Source organism: Spinacia oleracea, chromosome 3 (assembly GCF_020520425.1).
Source record: "Spinacia oleracea cultivar Varoflay chromosome 3, BTI_SOV_V1, whole genome shotgun sequence".
In the NCBI taxonomy this organism is placed as follows: domain Eukaryota; kingdom Viridiplantae; phylum Streptophyta; class Magnoliopsida; order Caryophyllales; family Amaranthaceae; genus Spinacia; species Spinacia oleracea.
Window position 1 is genome coordinate 95,104,649 of NC_079489.1, and position 25,560 is coordinate 95,130,208.

Here is a 25,560-nt window from a genome sequence, read left to right on the forward strand (position 1 = left end):
GCGTCCGAGCACCTCCTTTTGCGAAAATTGCCAAGACTATAGTCCTTCCCCCAATGCATCCCCCTTAGTTCATAACTTGTCTTTTGTGGATTATGGTCCTTCTTATGAAGGCGATTTTGATATAGAGTATGCTAATGCCTTAAATGAGAGGTCTAGGAATGATAACCCTAACAATCCAAATTTTTCTAGGCAACCTAGAGGGCCCTCTATGTATGGTTCCCACCAAGGCTATAGCCAAGGAAGTGGGTATGATAGCCAAAATCGAGGTGGCTATAGAGCTCAAGGCTACCAAAGCCAAGCGCCCTATGGTAAACCTCAAGGTTTAGGCAATCAAGGCCAATACAACCAAGGGAGTTATAATCCCAACCATCAAGGTGGAGGGGGTTATAACTACCCCTATGGGAAATTTACGGGTGCCTCAAGCGGGGGTTATCATTTGAACTTGGGAGGTCCTTATGGTGCATCTCAACTACCACCTCCCGGATTCAATGGACCAAGGACCTTAGGCAATCAATTTCAACCAAACCCTAGTGGTTCTAGCTTTGCACCCCTACCACTCCCGCCTCTCAAGTCCAATCTTGAGGCTCTCATGGAGTCGTTTGTGGGGGCGCAAGCCAAGAAGAATGTTGAGTTTGAGGATGGATTCAAGCAATCCAATACTCATTTGAAAATAATTGAGACCCAACTAGCACAACTTGCTAGCACTATCAAAGAGCAACAAGTGCATACAAGTCTCCCACCCTAAGGTCAACCTCCTAAGCAAATGTATGCAATTGTGACAAGGAGTGGGAAGACTTTAGATGATAGTGCTACGCATGTTGAGGCTCCTTGCTCTAGGGGTGAGAGTTCTATGGGAAATGAGTCCTCGGACCGTGATGTTGCGGAAGAGAAGTCTCATGTCGACGACATGAGTGATGGTGATAAGTCGAAGGAGACTCATCTTCCTCCTCTCCCAATTCCTCCTCCCCCCTACCCTCAAAGATTTTCCGGTAAAAATCTTGATGAGCAATTTCATAAGTTTTGGGAAACCATTAGCAAGCTATAAGTGTCATTGCCTTTCACCAAGGCGCTCAAGCAAATGCCACATTATTCTCGGTTCATGAGAGACATTTTGAGCGGCAAAAGGACTTGTAGCACTTATGAAACCGTGCACCTAACGGAGCATTGTAGTGCTTTGATCTCAAGTGATTTTCCCCCAAAGCTCAAGGATCCCGGGAGCTTCTCGATTCCTTGTAGCATCCAAGAGCTTAAGTTTGATAACGCTCTATGTGATTTGGGGGCAAGTGTAAGTATTTTGCCGTTCAAAATCTATAAGAAACTTAGACTTGGCGATCTCACCCCTACCCCTATGTCCTTGCAATTAGCCGATTGCTCGGTTATGTTTCCATTGGGTAGAGTTGATGATGTTCCCCTAGTGATGGGGAAGTTGACTTTTCTTGTTGACTTCATCGTCTTGGATATCGATGAGGATGCCCATACCCCTATTATTCTAGGGAGGCCATTCTTGGCTACGGCGGGTGCTCTCATCGATGTTCAAGGTGGCCTTATCACCTTGAAGGCGGGAGATGCAAGGTTATTTTCAAGCTTGCAATTGATGAACATTGTTGCTCTAAGATGAGAAGTTGCATGAAGGTTGACACCCTTGCTTATGTTGAGCACAATCATTCTTGTGCTAATGCTTCTAACAATCCTTGTGTTTTTAAGTGTGATTTTGAGATTGATAGGAAAGTGAAGAAGGATATGCACGTGAGCTCCTTTGTGCTAGGCGATTCTTATGATGATGTCATCACCATTCCCGACACATTCGGGATGGACCTTGATGATGTGGGGTCACTCACTCCGGCATGTGATGGTAAGAGGTATATGAGCAAGAAGTCTAAGAAAGGCAATCCTGTGCCTAGGAGGACTTGGTTTGGTCCCCACTCAATAAGTGGTGGTTTGGGTAAGTTGTTTGTGCCCAAAGAGGCTAACAAGTGCATGTTGACTAGTAATGACCCAAGGTTGGTTGTCAAGCTAATGACGTTAAACGAGCGCTACCGGGAGGCAACCCGTGTATTGATTCCCTCTCTTGTCCCCCCCATGAGCTTTGGGGGGATTCGTCAAGCTAATGACGTTAAACGAGTGCTCCCGGGAGGCACCCCATGACTTCTATGCATGATTTTGGTATTGCTTCGTTGTTGTGGGTTCATTCTTCCTACCAATGCCTTGTCCGTCAATATTTTGGTGAGTTTGTTCGGTTTTTATCGGTTCTTTGCTGGAATTGCTCCCACGACATCTCCGGTAACATCCTTCTAACTCTATTGCATTCTTTGGGACGGGCATATTGCATATGGGGCATTTGGTTGGATGGGTAGCTGTGCCCCTCCTTGTTTAGTTTTAGGCCTTGAGGACATGGCCTAATTCTAGCTTGGGGGAAATTTTGTTGTGTAGTTGCCTATTTGTGATGCTCATGTCTTGAAACCATACCATTATGTGCACTGGTATATATTACTTTCTTTGTTTTTAGTTTGATTTAGTTCGATTTTAGTTTCTTTTCTTTTCGTTTGTTTTGATTGTTCCCTTTTGTTCTCCTTTTTGGTGTGTTTTCTTATTTTCTTCCTTTTCTTTCTTTTTCTTTTTTTTTCCCTTTCCTTTTGTCAAAGCAAGTTTTTCTAGGTTTTCTTACGCAAGATTCTTGATTTGGGCAAATAAAATTGGAATTTGTAGGTTAGAATGCTTTTATTCCTAATTGGTAGACGTTTGCACGGTTTTCAATGTCTTGGGTCGAATCTAGGATTTGGTGTTAAGAAAGTTGGTTGAACTTTGGGTAGCATGCATCTTGAACCCTTGGCTTGTGGTAAGACGGTGTCAGTCTCTCTAGTGACTTGAAACCGGAGAGAGTGGTATTTGCTCCCATGTGAGGTTCATGTTCAAATTAGCCCAAACACATATACATATATTGAGTGGCATGGATCCTTAGCATTGACTTTCTTACTTCCCGAATTTGACTATTTCCTTCACGAGACCGCGACTGAACTACTTTAGGGGACGATAGAGGCATTTCTTTCGGTGACTATTTTTCTTTTTAGTTTAGGAATCTAATTTCTATTTTTCATATATTTTTATTTGCATTTGCCCCCTTGCTAGCCATTTGAGCCTTTCCCCTTCATTTCTTATGAACACATTACAAGCCTAATAGCCTTTGTTTTATTTTCACCCTTAGAAGTGATAGTGAAGCTTTGAGTTATGATGCTTGTTGGTTTTGAATGAATATGCAAAGTTGAGGAATGATTGTTATTGGTATGAATGGCAAAGTTTGGGAAGTATGTTGTATATAGTGAATAAATAAGCAAAAGCAAAAGTTTTGAAAAAGCCAAAAATAGAGAAAAACAAGGCAATGAGAAAAGTTTCATTTGAAACACAAAAAAAGGAGAAAATCAAATCAAGAAAAGTGCAAAAGAGTTGTAGTTTAGAATAGTTGTTGAATAAGCTTGGGGGTACCCCAAAAAAGTGGTATGAGTTTGTATTGGGTTCGTTTTGCTTGAGTTGAGTTCTATCATTGCGCTTCACTTTAGGTATGAGCACCAAATTACCAAATTTGTTCCACACCTTACCCCTAGCCTACGTTACATCCTAAAAGTCCTCTTGACCCTTTTAAGTTGAGTCATTGTCGGTGGAGGGAGGATTTGGTCAAGTTTATGGAATGGGATTGTCATGCTAAGATGTCGGGTAGCCTATCTTATTTTCTCTGGTGCCTTCGCGGTGTCTCGAGACGCTACTCTCAAGGGTGGAAAAGATCTAGAGATTTGACGTGGTATCCTCGGTTGAAGGGGAATTGACTAGTGTTCACCCTTAGTTTGCTTTGCTTGGCATTCGAATCTATCACTCGACTTAGGACATTGGTTAGCGTGCATTTGTTTATTTGGTTAGTAATGTTAGCATTCTCTCATACCTGTTCCATAAAAAAGGCCCATTTCTTGAGTTTCGTAGTTTCATTTTTCATTTTTTCGTTTTCTTTCTTTTCTATTTTCTTTTCCTTTCTTTCTTTTTCTTTTCTTTATTTTTCTTTTCTTTTCTTTTCTTTTCTTGTTTTGTTTTTCATTTTAGGTCTTGCCTTGATTCAAATTTTTGGAAGAGTTATGGGTGATACTCTTTGGAAACCCTTGCGAGATCCCACTCGCCCTCATGAGCGATTTTGGGGTTTAAAGAGCTTGTTGCATGCGCTTAAATGCAACCGTGATTCCTACGAAAGTGAGTTAGTGTGCATTCTAGTAGTTATTATTTTCATAGTTTTAGATTTTGAATAATGGTTCATTCTCTCCTATTTCATGCTTGGTTTGCTAGGGACTAGCAAACGCTTAGCTTGGGGGAGTTTGATGAGCGGCATTTATGTCGCTCTAGGCCTAGGATTTTATAGAATTTTATTATGCATTTTTTTAGTTTTGTATAGTTTTGTTGCATTTTTATCCCCTTATTCCATCTATGAACTTTTCAGGTATAAATGTTGGAAATGATGGAAAAGACTAGAGAATTGCTCGAACTGAGCCCGTGCGATCGCACAGAATTTCTGTGTGTTCGCACGGGTTAGCAAAGTGGTCTCCAAAGTCAAGCAGGCTCGTGCGCTCGTTCCCCAGGAGTGTTAGCTCGCACGAAATCGAAAAAATTATGCAGGAACTATTTGGGATTTCGTGCGATCGCACAGAGAAGAGCCTGCTCGCACAAATTTTTGGTGGGCTCCCACTGATTTTCCGTCCGAGCACATGAAGATTTCTGAGAATTTGGCTAAGTCAGGCCTGTGCGATCGCACGGGTTGTGAGCACGATCGCACGGATCGAAGAAGAAAAATCGTCGCTGAACACGTTCGCATGGAATCAGGGCCCGCTCGCACTGATGCGATCGCAGCTGGGTATGCTCGTTTGCACGGCTGCGCGGGGTCCCCTTTTCGAGTTTAAACTTCTGATTTTTAGGGGTTTGTATAAATAGAATTTTCATTATTTTTATAAGAAGGGAAGTTAATTTCAGAAATAGAATTTAGGAAGTTTTAGAAGGTTTGCTCTTCAAGCTAGTGTTCCAGAGAGAGAAACTCATTGATTTCAAGCTTCAAATCTGTAATTTCTTCAACTCTTCTCTCTTTCTTGCAATTTAATTCAAGTTCTTAGTATTTTGTTCATGCTAATTTGTCATAGTTCTTTGATTGTTCTTCAACTTCTTGAACTTCTTTTGCTTTGATTTTAATTCTCCATTCTCTAGTTGTTGATTTTAGTTTGGAATTGAATTCTTGATTCTCTCCTCTTATTCTTTCAATTTCATGCTTGCTAGCTTAGTGTAGACACCTACTTTTGTCCCCATTCCCGCAAGGAAAAGGTTCGATGATGAAAGCATAAAAACTCCACTTGACAACCCATCTCCTATAAAATAAACGAATCTCGATTCCCTATTTCATTTCACCCGAAACCTGCTATTTATGGAAACCTGCTAAAAATAGTAACTGCCGTAAAAGGTAGCTTCTAAAAGTGGCAAGTCATAAAAGATAGAAACCTGTCAGAATTAGGTGTTGCATTCCAACATAAATCCTAAATGAGATAGAAAACTGCGAGAATCCTATTCCTAATAGGATTCGGAAGTAAGAGTTACGTATTAGTTTAAATCCTAACGAGCCTAGAGTTCGTAACGGGCCCAGACGCATTCCGTCACAAATTGATACGCGCTAAAAGACTCAAATTAATCTCAAACTCTACGGATTTTAGAATCCGAATCTGACTAAACAAAAAACTGCCCAGACCCTATTTTCAACGCCTGGCTCTGGGCGCCGAAATCTTCGGCGCCCAGGCCTGGGCGCTGAAAATACCTGGGTACGTTTCTTTTCCTAATTCTTTGCGGATTAGCACTCTGCAATTCTATCTTTCCACGAACTCTTCCCTATAAATAGGCCCCTAGTTTCGACGTGAAACAACACACAACAACACATAATATGCTCTGAGTATTGACTCTAAACCCCTTAGCCTAAGCCTCTCGCTGCGAAACTGTTCACGCGTTCTGTCGCAATCGATCCATAAATCGAACATAACGTATCCTGTCCCATAATCGAGATTCGTTAAAAAGGAGAAATAGCAAAGTCAAAGTGGTTAGTTTTCTGAGAACCGTGACGCACCTCTCAAGGGTGCGTCGTAATGTGTCCCTTTTCGATGATTTAACTGCTTTCCTCGCCCTTTTTATGAACTGTTAAACTAACCTAATATGATTGTTCTATCAGGCCTAACAAATATAATATTTTTGGGAAATCGGATTATCATGCTAGGTCCCTTAATGTTATTTAAATCAGATAATCACGATCGAATTAGTATTATATGTTGCATATTGTTAAAATCAACTCAGATTAGTTTAATAGTTAACGCATGTCCCTTCAACTATTTATGCTGAGCTAGTAAGGATATCCTGCCTCTGGAGTTATCGACGAGCGAATTACTCCTCTCGGTAGTTACAGTCCCCCGAACCCTCAATCTCTACCTTGCGGGTGTATATTGAGAGATCCCCACACCAGGGATCACAAGGGAACCTACGGCCGTCGTGGTCAAACATAATTGCACTCCCTCTATGTCACGATAACCGGGTTTTGTCAGTTTTTCTCATTGTCGTTAAAAACTGAATGGCTACTCCTATATTACTAGTCAATTGAGTGTATACTCACAGGAAATCCAATTACACTTGATTGAATAAAAAGAATCGTCACACCCACGAGGGACAGGTCACGCATTAGCCTCGCGCTTTTTCGACCCCCTCACAGTGGCGACTCCACTGGGGATAGTGAAGGAAATACTCGTGCTTGTAGGTAATCAAAATAGCCGAAGGGTGAAACGATCCTACCCCGCGTTTATTTCCCCATCAAGTTTGGACGACCTGAAAATCACCATATTAATGTGAACGGGCAGAACATCATAACGAATCTCGGCTCCCTCGGGAGTTGGGACTAAGGATACCTTTTTTCGCCAATAGGGGGGTGCATATGCCGCGCATGTTTCCCACTCGGTACTTGTGCAGGTAGTACACCTATCCCGAACCCAATCGCTCGCTCATTAGGTCCCTCTCGCCTGCATGCCCCCTTGGCTTGCACTTGCGGGTTGGCCTCTTGAGCGAAATACGTCTGTTGAAGACAATACCTCGACCGGGGCATGTGTTGGATCTACGATAGAAGCGGTACCAAGCCAGGCGCAAATACTACCCATAGAAGCCTATCATAAACTACGTGGCATATTTAATTTTCAAATCCATGTTTGTATTGTAGTTATGTGTAGCGAAATATGTGATTGTGTGTGATAAACTATCTTAGAAAACCAATGACCTTAAAAATTGCCCAAATATTCATAGACTAATTTGCCAAAGAGTTATACCGAAACACGTGTTCCGCAAACCCGAATGATCGCCACAAAATAAGCGACACTCGAGATGGCCTGTAACGAATCCCACAAACGCTGTTACGCGTAAAGGACGTTATTAGGCAAGCACGCAAATCGAAGTCGCATAAACAGAGAACAGAAAACGAGTACCAGTCAGGGACGCATTTTTAGCGCCCCTGGCTGGGCGCCAATATTTCTCGCGCCCACAGCTGGGCGCTGAAGTTGCTACCTGGCCTTTTGGTCAGGCACATCAGCCTCGGTGCCAACGCATGAAGAAAATGCGTAGCAAAAAAAAACAACTTTTCGTAAAAACAATTGCTACGAGGGCGTATGAAAAAGCACTCGATTCTAAAAGCGACTTGTAAAAAAATAAATAACTCTTTGTGTCATTGTTAGGCCGACGACGATGTTCGGCACCAAATCCGAGCATGCTAATTAAACCTTGAATGTCACATGGGCAAAGTATTCAAAAAATAAATGTTCGAATAAATTCTTCAAAAAAATAATAAATGTTCAAATAAATCCGAGTCTAGACTAGGCTATGACAAAATACAATCCAAATCCTAAGTCTTAGTTGTCTTATCCATAGAATCGGTCCTAATGCTTGGTGTCGTTCTGAAAGTTAAAAGGTTAAACCATATTGAGTCTCCCCTCCCAACATTTAAATCAATAAGCACGCATATGTAATTGTCATCCCTTGCTAAGAATCCACGGCCTCAATACTCTCTCACCAATAAAAAGAATATAATATAGTATTTGCAAAATGGAAACAGTCACATTCTGGAAATCATCCCCCATAGTTGCACAACCCCAAAGTGAACCTAAGGTGTCAATACCATGGGCAAGAAAAATTAATGGCCTCAAGGCTTATAATCACATTGGGTCACGACTATCATAGTCCTCTCGAGTCACTCGCTCCTTGAAATACTACTAAGTACGGACTAAAAGATTTTCCATGAATGCAGCATGACCAACCATGAAAATACCCAAATCGGCATACCATAAGGCTACCATTAGGGTAAAGCAATACACACTAAGAGAGAAGCCGCACTAATGATTCTAGTCTTGCATAAATCAAAATTCGATCTCCCCAACTAACTACCTTGCCAACATTAAGCAAAATGGCGCATGAAAAATAAACACCCAAGGGTTAAAATCTAAAGTGTCAACCAACGAAAGTTATGGTCCAATTAGCCTAAGTCTGAGAGTCGCTTGGTCAAGTATTATAGGCTTACGCCATGTCATTATTTTGAGTCTAGGCCACCTCCTTGTATTCATACACGGGTTATAATCAGAAAGATTAATGAAAGTTTGAGTCTAAATCACAACTTCCAATTAAATCCCAGAAACTGGAATCTCAAAGAAACAAAAAATTACTTTCGATGTAATTCTTTCGTTAAAATTCAATAAGGTAAAAACAACATTTTGAATCTACGCTATTTGCATATTTTAAGAAACGACTAAATACGCTTGCAAAGTAAGACAATTTAAAGGTCCACCCTAGGCCTACTAAAATTAAAGGTCCACTATAGGCCTACCAAACGAGGCTCACTCAGCCTCGCCTCGTGACTCAAAGACCACAACCCTCTACCTTTTAGCCCAAATTTAAAATTGAAGAATTTATGTTAGGGAGGAATCCCAAGGAAAAAAGAAAGAAAAAATAAAAAGAGAAAAGGGAGAGCGAAAAGAGCAAGCCAGGGAATACTTATCCCGTAGTGCAACATTTACCTAAGTAAACGAAGGAAAAGAATTGAGTAGACACCTACTTTTGTCCCCATTCCCGCAAGGGAAAGGTTCGATGATGAAAGCATAAAAACTCCACTTGACAACTTATCTCCTATAAAATAAACGAATCTCGATTCCCTAACTCATTTCACCCGAAACCTGCTATTTATGGAAACCTGCTAAAAATAGTAACTGCCGTAAAAGGTAGCTTCTAAAAGTGGCAAGTCATAAAAGATAGAAACCTGTCAGAATTAGGTGTTGCATTCCAACATAAATCCTAAATGAGATAGAAAACTGCGAGAATCCTATACCTAATAGGATTCGGAAGTAAGAGTTACTTATTAGTTTAAATCCTAACGAGCCTAGAGTTCGTAACGGGCCCAGACGCATTCCGGTACAAATTGATACGCGCTAAAAGACTCAAATTAATCTTAAACTCTACGGATTTTAGAATCCGAATGTGACTAAACAAAAAACTGCCTAGACCCTATTTTCAACGCCTGGCTCTGGGCGCCGAAATCTTCGGCGCCCAGGCCTGGGCGCTGAAAATACTTGGGTACGTTTCTTTTCCTAATTCTTTGCGGATTAGAACTCTGCAATTCTATCTTTCCACGAACTCTTCCCTATAAATAGGCCCCTAGTTTCGACGTGAAACAACACACAACAACACATAATATGCTCTGAGTATTGACTCTAAACCCCTTAGGCTAAGCCTCTCGCTGCGAAACTGTTCACGCGTTCTGTCGTAATCGATCCATAAATCGAACATAACGTATCCTGTCCCATAATCGAGATTCGTTAAAAAGGAGAAATAGCAAAGTCAAAGTGGTTAGTTTTCTGAGAACCGTGACGCACCTCTCAAGGGTGCGTCGTAATGTGTCCCTTTGATTTAACTGCTTTCCTCGCCCTTTTTATGAACTGTTAAACTAACCTAATATGATTGTTCTATCACGCCTAACAAATATAATATTTTTGGGAAATCGGATTATCATGCTAGGTCCCTTAATGTTATTTAAATCAGATAATCACGATCGAATTAGTATTATATGTTGCATATTGTTAAAATCAACTCAGATTAGTTTAATAGTTAACGCATGTCCCTTCAATTATTTATGCTAAGCTAGTAAGGATATCCTGCCTCTGGAGTTATCGACGAGCGAATTACTCCTCTCGGTAGTTACAGTCCCCCGAACCCTCAATCTCTACCTTGCGGGTGTATATTGAGAGATCCCCACAGCAGGGATCACAAGGGAACCTACGGCCGTTGTGGTCAAACATAATTGCACTCCCTTTATGTCACGATAACCGGGTTTTGTCAGTTTTTCTCATTGTCGTTAAAAACTGAATGGCGACTCCTATATTACTAGTCAATTGAGTGTATACTCACAGGAAATCCAATTACACTTGATTGAATAAAAATAATCGTCACACCCACGAGGGACAGGTCACGCATTAGCCTCGCGCTTTTTCGACCCCCTCACACTTAGTATTAATGGATTTCTTGATTCCAAGAATGGCTAGTGAGTAGATTTAGGTTAGGAAAAGGGGAGAATCTAGGGGCTTAATTAGGGGAAGTTGATGATTTGATTGATGAATGATTGATGTGATTAAATTGATTTAGTGCTAAGATTTTCCATGATCAATTGAGTAGTAGTTTCAAATGCTAGTTGATTGAATTAGATTGGTATGTATGATTTAGGTTTGGCTATACATTGTATGCCTAATTTATGCAAGTGAATGATAGTTCCTATTATATGCAAGCTAATCTAGCTTAGGACTATGCGAAAGCTTTTCTATAGGCTAGGTTGCTTCGTGTGCTCTATCCGAGAGGTGGCGAGTACTTTATTAGTTTTCATTCCCCTATGTGCTATTTCATTATATCACTCATGATTGCTAGATGGTAGTTCATGTCCCCCGATTTCCCTAGACTATCCCCAACTCCCTAACGTTTCCCTTCCTTGATTAAATCTAGTTTAATTGTTAGTTTAGCTTAATAGTGATAACTCAAATCAATCCTCTTGTTCGAATTAGCTTGACATTTTAACTCGAGAACCATCATTTCTTTGGGACGATCCCTTTACTTTCCACTATATTCCATATAGTTGGTTAGTCTAGTGGTTCTATAAATTTTGTTTGATTGTGGCGTTGATCTACCAACGACGGAAAAATGCCCTATCATTGCCGGAAACGGAAATATGGATCGTATCGGAAACATAAATATTATCCAAGTCGTAGATGTTGCCGGAAACGGAAACATGGTACGTATCGGAAAATATTATCGGAAATGGAAATATTGCCGGAATCGGAAATATTGCCGGAAACGAAAATATTGTCTGAATCGGAAATATTATCGGAATCGGAAAATAATTCTAGAAACGGAAATATTAAATATTTGTTCGAGAGGGAAATTAATTCCGGAATTGGAAATGTTAAATATTGTTCGTATCGGAAATGAATTCCGGAATCGGGAAATTAATCGGAAGCGCGTCGTACGAATTAGCATCGGACGAGCTTGCTAGACGAAGGCCCAGCACGAAGCCAGGCCCACGCCCAGCAAGGGAGACGCACGCCACAACACGCCAGCCCAAGGCTGTTCCAGGCCCACCACAAGGCAGGCCCAACGCAAGCCCAAGGCTGCGGCAGCGTGTGGGCTTCGTGGCGAGTGGGCTGCGAGTGCTCGGGCTGCGCGCGCACGCATGGCACCCCTCGTGGGCTACTGTGCGTGCGTGTCTGTTTGTGTTCACTTACGAAACCTAAAGCGTATAGGATTCATTTGTTGATTGAATTTCCTAATCCTAAAAAGATAGATTAATTAATTTAGAGTTCTGCTAGGATTCTAATTTAACTAATTCGTATCCTAGTTGGATTTGATTGCTTATTCCATGGCCTATAAATATGAGTTCATGGCTCATAATTTACAACGAGTTTAAAGTATTCAAAGGTAAGAATTTGAGCAAAAATTCAGCCAAACACTTGCCCACATAGCCGAGTATTATTAGTACCTTAAGGGCGATTCTAGTTGGTAAATCTTAAGGCGGATCCGGACGTGCTGTGGACTTTCTACGGAGGGACGACACTTGGAGTCCTAAAGACTTGTTCTTGTTCGGTTCGGGCGCAGCAAGGGAGGGCACGCTACAAAGTGTATGCATCTAAATTATGCTAATTGTTATGTGGCAATTAATTTGGAATCCTGGCATTTATGGTTATTTCCGCATGATTTTTATTCGTTTATATGTATCATAACCTAACAGTGGTATCACGAGCCTCTAAATAATTCCATAATAATTGCTTAACATGGTTAAATTTTACAAATTTGCAAAGAATTAAAAGGGGTGATTAATTTTCGTAATTGTTAATTAATTGCAAATTGCGTTTATTTAATTATATGTACGCAGTTTTTCGGCAGTTTCTTCGTTAATCAACGAAATCGACTGATTTTTGTGTCAATTCCGCATGTAAAAGACATTCTAAAATTTTGACCTCGCAGGCTGACCGTCGAGTGAGCGGGCTGCGCGCAGCGTGGCCTGGGCTTGCAGCATTGCGTGTGGCCTGCTCGCGGGTGGTGCTGTACGATCAGTCGAGGGGCGATGCTGCCTCTTGCACTCGACGGGGCTTGGGCGCAAGCCCAAGTGCCTCGTCTTGTTACGATTGATTCGTTTTGATTTTAATTTTAAATTTTCAGTTCGGAAACGATTGTTAATTAATTTTTAAATTCGTAATTTAAATTGTTTTCTCATAATTTAATTTTGAATAATCTAATTATTATAAATTTTAATTTATACTAATTATTTTACTAAAATTAAAACCTTGAATTAATTTAAATTTATTTTAATTCAACTTAAAATAAATTAAATGGATTCAATTATAAATTTATATGAGCTTTAAATTTTAATTAAATTTGTATGTTTCCGGTTAGACTAGGAAATACATTTTTATGTTTAAAATTAGTAAAGCATATGAATTTATTGGTTTAAGTGGGAGCATTTTAGTCATAAACTCTTGCTTTGGTCTACATTCCTTTAACGTTAAACAACTTGATTAGAATTAATAAGGACTGAATAATTGGTAGATTATTGGTGCCCTTTATTAATTGCTGCAAATATTTATGTGATGCATAACATGTTTTACTAACCAGCTATGTGGGCCATTCATGATAATGAATGGGTGAATGGTATATATTGTATATGTACTGTTTTGCAGGTTATTGAAAAGTGACTAGTATGGCCCAAATAGGATAAAAAATATGGTTTGCGTACCATTAATTTGAATGTAATATTGGTCTAAAGTACCAAATTTTATTGCTTTTAAATATGGTATGCGTACCATCAAATAGTTGTAATTAGTTTAATTATAGCTTATCCTATTTGAAGAAAATGGCGCCTCCCATGGTGAAATTTAAGACGGAGTTGTAGGGGAATACAGTTAAACATAATAACATTTGCGGAAACAATCCCCAAAGCCAGGAAACATGTGTAAAGCACAGATTAAGCAAACTTACATTCGAAGCGTGTTTTCCACCATAAGCTGTCAACGAACACGAACAAAGAACTCCACTTGTCGTTCCTTTACTTGGTTCACCGACACGATCAGATCCGTCTTGATTGTCGTAGCTTAGACAATTGATCAAGATACTTTGCCTTTTGGGATGAACACGCTATGGAGGCACAGAGAGAATTAGGGTTCTCTATTTTCTCCTAGGGTTGTATGTATTGTGTTATGATTGTGCTAAGTTGGAAAAATAGGTTATAAGGTTATTTACATAACCTTACTAACCGACCATGCTATGAGGCAAGGCTGGCTAGCAAGCCCGCACACCAAACACACGGACACGGACAGCCAGTAGGCCGTGGGCCGCGCTGCTCCTGTCTCGTGGTCTCGGCCCGGACGCACGCGCACAGCTCCGCGCCACAAGGGCCTCGCTGCTGCTGCGTTTGCTTTGCTTGCTCGTTTAGTCGTGCGCGTACCCATGGGCCTTGAGTGCTTCGTGCACTCGGCTCGTGGGCCGCTCCTCTTATTCGCGATTAAATTTTTTTTCGATATATTATTTATCGTTTCGTAAACGACGAATCACCGTCGTATGATACGATTTATTCGTCTCGCCTAGCTTACAAATATTCGCGATACGATATACGATTCCGATGCAAGGTCGTGTCGTATAATACGTTTCCAACTTAAATCCCGAGAGGCTATTAAATGAATTTCCGATTCATTTAATTCGGTGATCTGTTACGTGTCATTGGTGTGACCTTGTAGGTTCAGTCAAGAGTAACTTGTGAGTTCAATATCCATTAGAACTCACTAATCGGAAGCATTGCTCCAGCTAGCTGTTCCGATCATCTGATCTCACTGAATTAATTTATTCGCAATTAATCTGAACCTTTGGTATTAGACTTAATGCACCTTGGGTGAAGGACATATTTCCTTCAATCTCCCACTTGTCATTCAGACAATTGTGCATCCACATTCCTTTGTCACTTCGTGTTACTTACTGAACATAAGGTAACATCCAAGCCATCCTTATTAGGTCCAGAAGTGTTTCTCGGATTACAGAGTTCAACTGTCAAACTTTTGCAGAAGGTTAAGCCTTAACCATTATGAGCACGGCCATGCATTTTACAGTATCTAACTCTCCGAGAGGCCTTGTTACACAACAACACCATATCCTATCAAAGATAGGAGGACAATCCATTCTTGCAATCTATGAACACTCACTTTGATTCATAGTACGCCCAATAACTGCTTTTGTAGCCTCCTTTTACGGTGCGACGTTTAGCTAGTATCAAAGCGAACTAATTCTCAAACATAATCGCTCATGTTCTGAGGAACGGTTTCTAATCACCATTAATGAGAACTACCTATGACATGACTTTAATCTCTTAAAGTTTTCTCATGGTCAATCCGATACAAGATCCAATAAGTATCTATGCAAAAGATTCTGACATCCAGTCACTCTAGTTCAAGAAACAGAACTAAGTAATATACTTGCAATCTAATCTTCATTAGTCATTGGTCGTCCACCTTTCAATGACCTGGATTAGGGATCCTTTGTGACTTCAATATTCAAGTTCACTTATGGGTGTTTCTTTGCCGAAGAATCCATCTTGACATCCCATTTGAATGATTTGAATCACATGGACTTGTCATTTAATTCTAAACCACAATTAAATGAATATGAAATAAATAAATTTAATAAATATGAAATGGTTAAACCAATTGTTTTAAACTTAGATCTAACAGATGTTCTAAAACAATACTTAGAAAATCAAAGCGATTCTTCAACATGATTGATTCCCATGGTTGCTACATGTGCGTTGTGTTTCACTTGTGGCAACGGTTTAGTCAATGGATCCGCGACGTTGTCGTCAGTTCCAACCTCGCAAATCTCGATTTCCTTTCTTTCAGCGATCTCTCGAAATATATGAAATCGCCGCAGTACGTGCTTGGACTTCTGGTGGCTCCTAGGCTCCGTTGCCTGAGCAATGGCTCTGCTATTGTCGCAATACAAAGCCACTGGTCCTTTAATGGAGGGGACAACACCAAGTTCTTCGATGAACTTCCGAATCCTAACAGCTTCCTTTGCTGCTTCTGAGGCAGCAATGTACTCGACTTCAGTTGTAAAATACGCAATAGTGCTTTGCTTAGCACTTTTCCAGCTTACTGCTCCGCCATTGAGGCAGAACACAAACCCAGATTGTGATCTGAAATCATCTCTGTCGGTTTGAAAGCTTGCGTCCGTATAGCCCTTAACAATCAACTCATCTGTACCACCAAAAACCAAAAACTGATTCTTAGTCCTTTTCAGGTACTTTAGGATGTTCTTGGCAGCAGTCCAATGCGCCTCACCTGGTTCTGACTGGTACCTTCTCGTTGCACTGAGTGCGAACGAAACATCCGGCCTTGTACAAATCATAGCATACATGATGGATCCAATAGCCGAAGCGTATGGAATTCCACTCATCTTTCTACGCTAATCAGATGTTTTGGGACACTAATTCTTGCTTAGATATATGCCATGTGACATGGGTGGATGGCCTCTCTTGGCTTCCATAATATCAAACCTAGCTAGCACTTTGTCAATGTAAGTGCTTTGGCTTAGTCCAATCATCCTCTTAGATCTATCCCTATAGATCTTGATGCTCAATATGTACTTTGCCTCTCCTAAGTCCTTCATTGAGAAACACTTTCCAAGCCAAGTCTTTACAGACTCCAACATAGGAATGTCGTTTCAAATAAGCAGTATGTCTTCAACATACAAGACTAGGAATGCAATTTTACTCCCACTGACCTTCTTGTATACACAAGATTCGTCCTGATTCTTGATGAAGTTAAACTTATTGACTGCTTCATCAAATCGTTTTTTCCAACTCCTTGATGTCTGCTTTAGTCCGTAGAGGGACTTCTTGAGCTTGCATACCTTTCCTTGGTTCTTTTGATCGACAAAACCTTCGGCTATGTCATGAACACAGTCTCTTCAAGAACACCGTTCAAGAAGGCAGTTTTGACATCCATTTGCCATATTTTATAGTCATGAAACGCGGCAATCGCAAGGATTATCCGAATAAACTTAAGCATCGCGACTGAAGAAAAGGTTTCATCATAGTCAACGCCGTGAACCTTGCCTATAACCTTTTGCTACCAATCTAGCCTTGTATATGTATACAATTCCATCTTTGTCTTTCTTCAACTTGAAGACCCATTTGCATCCGATAGGTGTGAACCCATCCGGCAAATCAACCAAATCCCAGACTTGATTTTCAGACATAGAGTCTATTTCAGATTGCATGGCCTCTAACCATTTAGTGGAGCTTGGGCTCGTCATAGCTTGCTTGTAAGTCATAGGTTCATCACTATCCAATATGAGAACGTCTAAGTTTTCAGTCAAGAGGACGCCTGTCCATCTGTCCGGCTGAAAAATAGTTCTATTTGACCTACGAGGGGCAACAACGTTTTGAGGAACTACTCCCACTGGCTCTTCTAAAGACCTTGGAGTTTCATCAACCTGAACTGCTTCTAAAGAGTTCTGAGTTCGTTGTTCGTCTCGAATCTCTTCGAGGTCTATTATTCTCCCACTTGTCAATTTGGAAATATGATTTCTTTCCAAAAAGACACTGTCACGAGCAACGAAAACCTTGTTGTCTGACTTGTTGTAGAAATAATACCCCATAGTTTCTTTTGGATACCCAATGAAGAAACATTTGTCCGATTTAGGTTGTAGCTTGTCCGAAACTAATCGCTTGACATATGCTTCGCAACCCCAAATCTTCAGAAAAGACAACTTTGGAAGTTTCCCAGTCCATAATTCGTATGGAGTCTTTTCAACAACTTTTGACGGAGCACGATTCAGTGTGAGTGCTGTAGTTTGCAACGCATGTCCCCAGAACTGTAAAGGAAGTTCGGCCTGACCCATCATTGACCTGACCATATCGAGTAAGGTCCTGTTTCTCCGTTCCGACACTCCATTCCATTGAGGTGTCCCCGGAGCAGTCAATTCAGAGAGAATACCGCATTCTTTTAGATGGTCATCAAACTCGTGGCTAAGATATTCACCTCCTCGATCCGATCTTAGAGCTTTGATTTTCTTGCCATGTTGATTCTCTACTTCATTTCGAAATTCTCTGAATTTCTCAAACGATTCAGACTTATGCTTCATTAAGTAAATATAGCCATATGTACTGAAGTCGTCCGTAAACGTTATGAAATAGTTGAACTCACCTCTAGCTTTCGTACTCATACGCCCACATACGTCCGTATGTATTAGCCCTAGTAGTTCTCTTGCTCTTTCTCCCACCTTTGAGAAAGGTTGCTTTGTCATTTTGCCAAGTAAACAAGATTCGCATTGATCAATCTTCTCTAAGTCGAATGATTCTAGAATTTCTTTCCGTTGAAGTAATTCCATGCGCTTTATGTTTATATGGCCTAATCGACAATGCCACAGAAATGTGAGATCAGAATCACCAGTTTTAGCCTTTTTGGTATTTATGTTATAAATGTGTTTGCTCGTATCTAGCACATAAACACCGTTTTCTTGTTGTGCTGAACCATAAAACATTCCATTCAAAGAAAAAGAACAACTATTGTCTTTAAATTGAAAACTAAAACCTTTAGAATCCAAACTTAAAACGGAAATGATGTTTCTGGTGATACTAGGAACATGGTAACAATTTTCTAGTTCCACAACAAACCCACTAGGCAAAGAAATAAAATAAGATCCTACGGCTAATGCAGCAATCCGTGCTCCATTTCCCACGCGTAGATCCATCTCGCCTTTATCAAGCTTTCTACTTCTCCTTAGTCCCTGCGAATTGGAACATAAATGTGAGCCACAACCAGTATCTAATGCCCAAGAAGTAGAATTAGCAAGATTACAATGTATAACATACATACTCGAAGGAGAAGCAACGTTTCCGTCCTTCTTCTCTTCCTTTAGTTTGGGGCAATCTCGCTTGTAATGACTAATTTCATTACAATTGAAGCATTGCGATGTAGAAAGAGAAGCATTCCTCTTCATCTTGCTCTTGGAAGGTGCCAGATGCCCTCCGGGAGTGGACGAAGATGCATCCTTTCTTTTCTTCCCCTTGCCTACTTTCTCGAAGTTAGTGCACCTCACATTCAAAGGGTTTTGATTGAACTTGAGGATTTTCTCGCATTTCATGAGTAATTCCACAAGTTCACAGAATGTGCTCTCTTTCTGATGAAAGAGATAGTGCATCTTAAAACCCTTATAATCCTTATGAAGAGAATTCAGAACTAGTGCAATAGCTATTGACTCTTTGATGGAACCCACAAGTCTCTCAATTGTGAAAAATAATCTAGACATCATATCCACATGATACCGAATTGATGTGTTCTTGTCCATCTTGACAGAGTAAATGCCCCTTTGTGCCTCGAGAAGTTCGATTTCCAGGCACGACTTGCTTGGGGTTATGAGCTTGAGATCGCTCATCGAATTAGCCAATTCGTCAACCCCATTGCCACCAGTTTGGCACAAGGGTCGAAAACCCGCACACTTATCCTCGAGGCTACTTAGGAGAGCATGAGGTTCAAAAGTAATGAACCTCCCTCTCCAACTCTCAGGGATAGACTTAAGGATGAACTCCGTGACAAGGTACTTGTGAAGTGCCCATCTTCTGTACCTTTCAAGAGTCATGCCTCGCGCATCATAGCTAGGGAAAGGTTGTTCAATGACATAGTGAAAATTAGTCAAGTCTAACTCGACATCCAGAATTTCACCTGATATGATTGTTGTTATGTTTGCGACCATTTTGATTACTACAATCGAAAAGAATTTGCAGTAAATAACCATTCATAAAATTCAATAACTTTGAAATAAATGCAAAAACATGCAATCATTAAAGCTATTAAAACCTTTCATTCATGCAAAAAGAAAAAACATGGTCCAAAATGAATGAAACGATTCCAAGACCCCAAAAGTCCTAAATCCTTAAGCAGCTTTAGCATGTCTTAAGTAGTTTAAGATTTTAGGTAAGCAAAACCTATTGCTAGTAATCTCAAAATTCTTCTTGGTTAATAAATTAATGCCATAATTTATCCCATTGCCACAACTTAATGCCATTGTTGTTTGAGTTGTAACCACAATCAACGTGCTCCTTTAGGACGCCTTACCACCTAAGTCAACTAAAATAGCACCTAGCTTTAGCGTAAACCTACTATCTTAGATCCCTAGATTTTTGTAAGTGTTGATTTGGAAGGCAATTTTTAAACTCAATATTACTTGGACCTAGTTGTTTCTATGTTGGTTCGATTATTTAGTGAACTTAAAACTAATCGATTCATAGGAAACAACATGTTCATGCAAAGCATACATACATTAATACATTCACGCATAAAATATATATATATATACATATATATATATATATATATATATATATATATATATATATAGAAGTGCATAAATAAATGGTGATCTAGTATGGCCCAAAACATCTTGTCTTGAAGCATCCAATCTTCATCACCTTCTTGTTAGCTTGGCATCGTCTTGAATCTTCGTTCAAATGCTAACTTAAAGTTCTGAACTTAGAAATACTTGAAAATAATAAATTACATCAAAATTTCCATGGTACGCATACCATATTTAAAACTTTACATTCAAAGATAGAACGGTACGCAGACCGTATTTAACTATCCTAAATTTGGCCATACTAGTCACTTGGAGTACCTGCATTACATAAAATAGACATTCTATGCATTCACCCATTCGTGTGCTAAAACGAATGGCCCATATAAATATGCAAGTATTTACGTGAATTAATTAAAATTCACGTTCACATAAACGCGTCCTAAAAGATTAATCAATTTCTAAATTATTAATCCTTAGACTTTATTCTAATTAAAATTGAATTTAATTAAAATAATGCGACCCACGAAAATAATTAAAATAATTATTTCATTTTAATTTCATTTAGTTGCTCCCACTCAAACCAATAATTATTCCGGATAATTAATTATGAAATATCAAATTAAAACTCGCGGCCCGGCCCAAGCAAATAAAATATTAAATTAAATATCCTGTTAGCCCAAATTAATGCACATATACGAAGCCCAACGAAATAAACAATTTTCAACGAAAAAAGTCCGATTACGTAGTTGCGCTAGGCTTGCGCCCAGCCCTATGCCTTGCGTGTGGCCTAAGAGGCGCACGAGCAAGGCTCGCACACCCCCAGGCCCCTCGTGCGCGCGCGTCTCCACAGCATCGTTGCCCCTGCGCTGTGTGTTGTGCGTTCGTGTGTGCTGGACGTCGCATGGCTCGCGCCTTGCTTTGTCGAGGCCCCCCGCAAGCGTCCCGCCTGCCCCTTTCCTCGCCCAGCGCGCACGAGGCACGCAACACGCTTGCTGCTGCCCGTGTCGCTGCGGCTCGGCCTTCGTGTAGCAGCCCGTATGGCTCGACGAGCCATACGTCCACCACACTCGTGTTCGTGCCTTTGGTTCGTGACACGGACCAACTCAATTAAAATTAAATTTAATTTCACGAACTTGCATTAATTTTATTTTTCAAAAAGTTACGATTTTTATTTTCGAAAAACAACGATTTTTAACGATTTAATAAACTTTAACGACAATCCATTTTCGTAAAATATTAAATCAAAGGCTAGCATTATTCAAATTTTTATGAACGAACGAATCAACATTAAAATTTGAACTTTTAATTAATAAAATGCAAAGCTTTAAATCGTTCTTTAACATTTAAATTTCAGATTTTTAATAATTTGGTTTAAGTGCGATTAAAATTAACGAAACCATTCAAAATTTTAATCCAATAATTTTTAAAATTATCCATTGACCCATGAAATTATATCCCCTTTCCCAATTAACCGAATTATTAAACCAAAATTAATTAAAATTCAATTAGGGTTTCATATTTTACGAATTGGGGAAAGGCAAAATTAGGTTTTATACTTATCGGAAAAATCTGAAATATTACCCATAGATCAAGAATATACACAGAAAGATTGTGTCAAAATTTCAAGCAATTCCGAGTAGTTTAGGTCGACCTTTTAACTGAATTATTGTTCGACACTTTTAATTTTTAATGAAAAATTAACAAAAACGCCCGAAAAACGATACATCGAGGCCTGTTTTTGCAATTCCGTTCACATGAGTTGATCTTAGAAAATCGTTTTCCTTCAGATTTGGGTTTTAAAACTCGAAAAAACGAACATTTTTTATTTCAGACCTGATTATTACGCAATTCATCCAATAATTCGTAAAAATTCCGAAAATTCAACAAAAAATTCAAAATTTTCGACAGATGCAAAAACAATAAAATCATGCTAATTCATGCTTTGAATACATAAGGCTCATGATACCACTGTAGGGGAATACAGTTAAACATAATAACATGTGCGGAAACAATCCCCAAAGCCAGGAAACATGTATAAAGCATAGATTAAGCAAACTTACATTCGAAGCGTGTTTTCCACAATAATCTGTCAACGAACACGAACAAAGAACTCCACTTGTCGTTCCTCTACTTGGTTCACCGACACGATCAGATCCGTCTTGATTATCGTAGCTTAGACAATTGATCAAGATACTTTGCCTTTTGGGATGAATACACTATGGAGGCACAGAGAGAATTAGGGTTCTCTGTTTTCTCCTAGGGTTGTGTGTATTGTGTTATGATTGTGCTAAGTTGGAAAAATAGGTTATAAGGTTATTTACATAACCTTACTAACCGACCAAGCCATGAGGCAAGGCCGGCTAGCAAGCCCGCACGCCAAACACACGTACACGCACAGCCAGTGGGCCGTGGGCCGCGCTGCTGCTGTGTCGTGGTCTCGGCCCGCACGCACGCACACAGCTCCGCTCCACAAGGGCCTCGCTGCTGCTGCGTTTGCTTTGCTTGCTAGCCTAGTCGTGCGCGCGCCCATGGGCCTTGAGTTCTTCATGCACTCGGCTCGTGGGCCGCTCCTCGTATTCGCGATTAAATATATTTTCGATATATTATTTATCGTTTCGTATACGATGAATCACCGTCGTACGATACGATTTATTCGTCTCGCCTAGCTTACGAATATTCGCGATACGATATACGATTCCGATGCAAGGTCGTATCGTATAATACGTTTCCAACTTAAATCCCGAGAGGCTATTAAATGAATTTCCGATTCATTTAATCCGGTGATATATTACGTGTCATTGGTGTGACCTTGTAGGTTCAGTCAAGAGTAAGTTGTGAGTTCAATATCCATTAGAACTCACTGATCGGAAGCATTGCTCCAGCTAGCTGTTCCGATCACTTGATCTCACTGAATTAATTGTTCGCAATTAATCTGAACCTTAGGTATTAGACTTAATGCACCTTGGGTGAAGGACATATTTCCTTCAGGAGTTTCCAATCCTTTTTCAAGACGGACTTTGAAGTTGAAGGTTCAAGATGAAGTCGGGCCATACTAGATCACATTTATATCTTATGCATGTTTTAAGTTATTTATTGCTTTAAATATGTCATAATTATGCATGAGATTATAGCTTGATTATGTTGCATAATTAAGGATTTTAGTTCACTTAAAATCTAACCAACATAGTAAGAGCCTTAAGTTCCAAACTTAAAAATTGAGTTAAAAGGTGTCATGCCAAAATAACACTTACTTGGATAACCTTTACATCAATCTTGGTAATAGTTTTCCGCCATAGCGAGGTGTTACTTATTGATTCTAAAGGAGTAAGGTACACAAATAAATTGTGAGTACATGTTAGTTTTGGTGAAACTCAACGATATAAGTAAGGAGTCCTTTTATGTCGTGGCAAATGCGATAGGTTTACCTAATAAGTTCTTAGACGTACCTATCAACCAAGAGTAGTTTCTAGACTATTATCAAAGGCTTTGCTTACCTAAAATATTTTAGAATTGAGTCAAAATAAATAATGTGCTTAATTCTTCTATGATTTAAGGGTCTTGGAATCATTTTATTCACACATGCCGGAACACATAACTTGAAAAAAATGCTTAATAAATGATAAATTATGCATGTTTGCTAGAATTTAAAGTTTATTAAGAGAAACTGTGAATGGTTATTTATTTGTTTGTTCTTTTTCAATTGTAGTTTTACTATGGCAAACAACAATCAAAACATCATCATGGGTTATGAGCTTATGGTCAAGCTGAACCTAACGAATTTTCTTGAATGGGAAGCTAAGCTTGTTGAAATAGTCAGACTCAATGGACTTGAGTATGTACTGTTACATCCCATGCCAAGCTACTATGCCAGAGACATGACCCCTGAAAGATTTGCCGCCTGGGATGGGATCTCAAAAAGGTTATGAGTCTCATGCCACTAGTAGAAAAAACCCCTGTTGCATCCCCCTTGTTGCAGCGTACAAGTAATAATACGCTTCAACAACCAGTCGGTCAACGCGGGTCAAACCCTTTAAAGGGTTATTGCAGCGTACAAATTAATTGCCCCCTGCAAAAGAGCTTTTTGCAGCGTACATAATAAAAGCCCCCTGCAATAAGTCTTTTATTTTGCAGCGTACATGGTAAAAGCCCCCTGCAATAACATATTTGTAAATTTTTTTCGCTGCAACTTTAACTCAGACCAAACATTTCTATCTCAAACCTCGTGACCATTTCGAAATTCATATCCCACTCAGTAGTCTCTTCTTCTTCTCTCGATCTTCCTCTCCTTCGCACCGTACACCTGGTCCTTCTTCTTCGATCTTCCCTCAGCTCTACCTGAAACACGGCAGACCTTGCCCCTTCTTCTTCTTCGATCTTCCTCGCTGGCCTTCTTCTTCTTCCCTCTGCGTTTTTCTCTCTCCTCTGCTTCTCAATAAATTAGGGTTTGTGAATTAGAATTTGGGGATTTGGAAGTTAGGGCTTTTCGTATCGGTGGCAGAGCACCACTCAGAACCACTCCACAACAGCGGCTTGAGTGACTGACGACAGCCGACAGTGGTGGTCGACGGAGCAAGCCGAGATTACTTGAGAGTTGAGACGAAACGGAGAGGCAAGTAATATAAGCAACTTAATAGGTTTAATTGTTTTCTTGTGGATTGATTTGTCTTTAATACTTAGCAGTTTTGGAAATTCGCATCATCCGGATTCACTTAGCTTGCTGGTAATTTCCCTGTACTCACAGATTTGTTTCAATCAGTTGTTTGCAGTTTGTTTTTTTAAAATCTTGCTGTTTTTTTTAATTAAGAAGTATAAGTTAGATTGTCCTGGATTTGAGAATTTGATAACATGATAGATTGAAGAATGATGATGGTTTTGGGTTTAATTTGTTAGGAAAATGCCTTTTTGGGTTATGTTGCTAGTATTTCGCGGGTCTTGATCATCTAATATTCATCGTATAAATCAACAGGGTAAACGAATCGATCGTTGCTGCTAGCCTTTTGCCCTTTTACTTCGAAATGGATCATTGTTTTTAGTTTCAGTCTGAGTTATTGTTAACGATTAGTCACAACTTCTTGTTTGTTTTATGACTGTATTTATTCCTGAAACCACTTCTTGTTTGTTAATTTGGTGAATTAATTTTTCAAATTGTTTGATTCATATGTTAATTTAATGAATTCATTGGTTTATTTCATAATATTTGGTGATGTTATTCTTTTAGTGTAAATTGATCTTTGTGAAAATTTTCACTGTATTTGGGCTTGTTACGGGGTCGGAATTATTGGGTTTACCTTATGGTAATTTTCTTGATGCTAGGGCTTCCAAGAAACCTGCATTTTAGCATCGTCTTTCTAGAGAACCGCAAACTCATTGGCGATCGGCGTCGACTTCTCCGGCGAGGTATTCCCGTCTCTTAATCTCTCTCCTTCCCTTTCTTCTGCCTCACCCCTCCTGCTGCTTGTGATTTCTTCCCTTTTCTCAAATATTTTATATTGTTTGAGTTGTGTACTTATCAAGTCTGTTTTTTGGTTTTTTTTTTTATGTATGATTTGGATGTAAATGCTTTTGTTATGAATTGTATTTTCCTGTTGGGCCAAGTCTGTT

General features: G+C 39.7%; 1 protein-coding gene across 1 annotated transcript; it reads left to right on the forward strand.

The window, feature by feature from the left end:
* The first annotated feature begins 1,078 nt into the window (after positions 1–1,078).
* Positions 1,079–1,618, forward strand: LOC110795976 (uncharacterized). The gene has a single exon (XM_022001012.2). It carries the CDS (start codon positions 1,079–1,081, stop codon positions 1,616–1,618), a length of 540 nt encoding a protein of 179 aa, XP_021856704.2.
* The last annotated feature ends 23,942 nt before the right edge of the window (positions 1,619–25,560 follow it).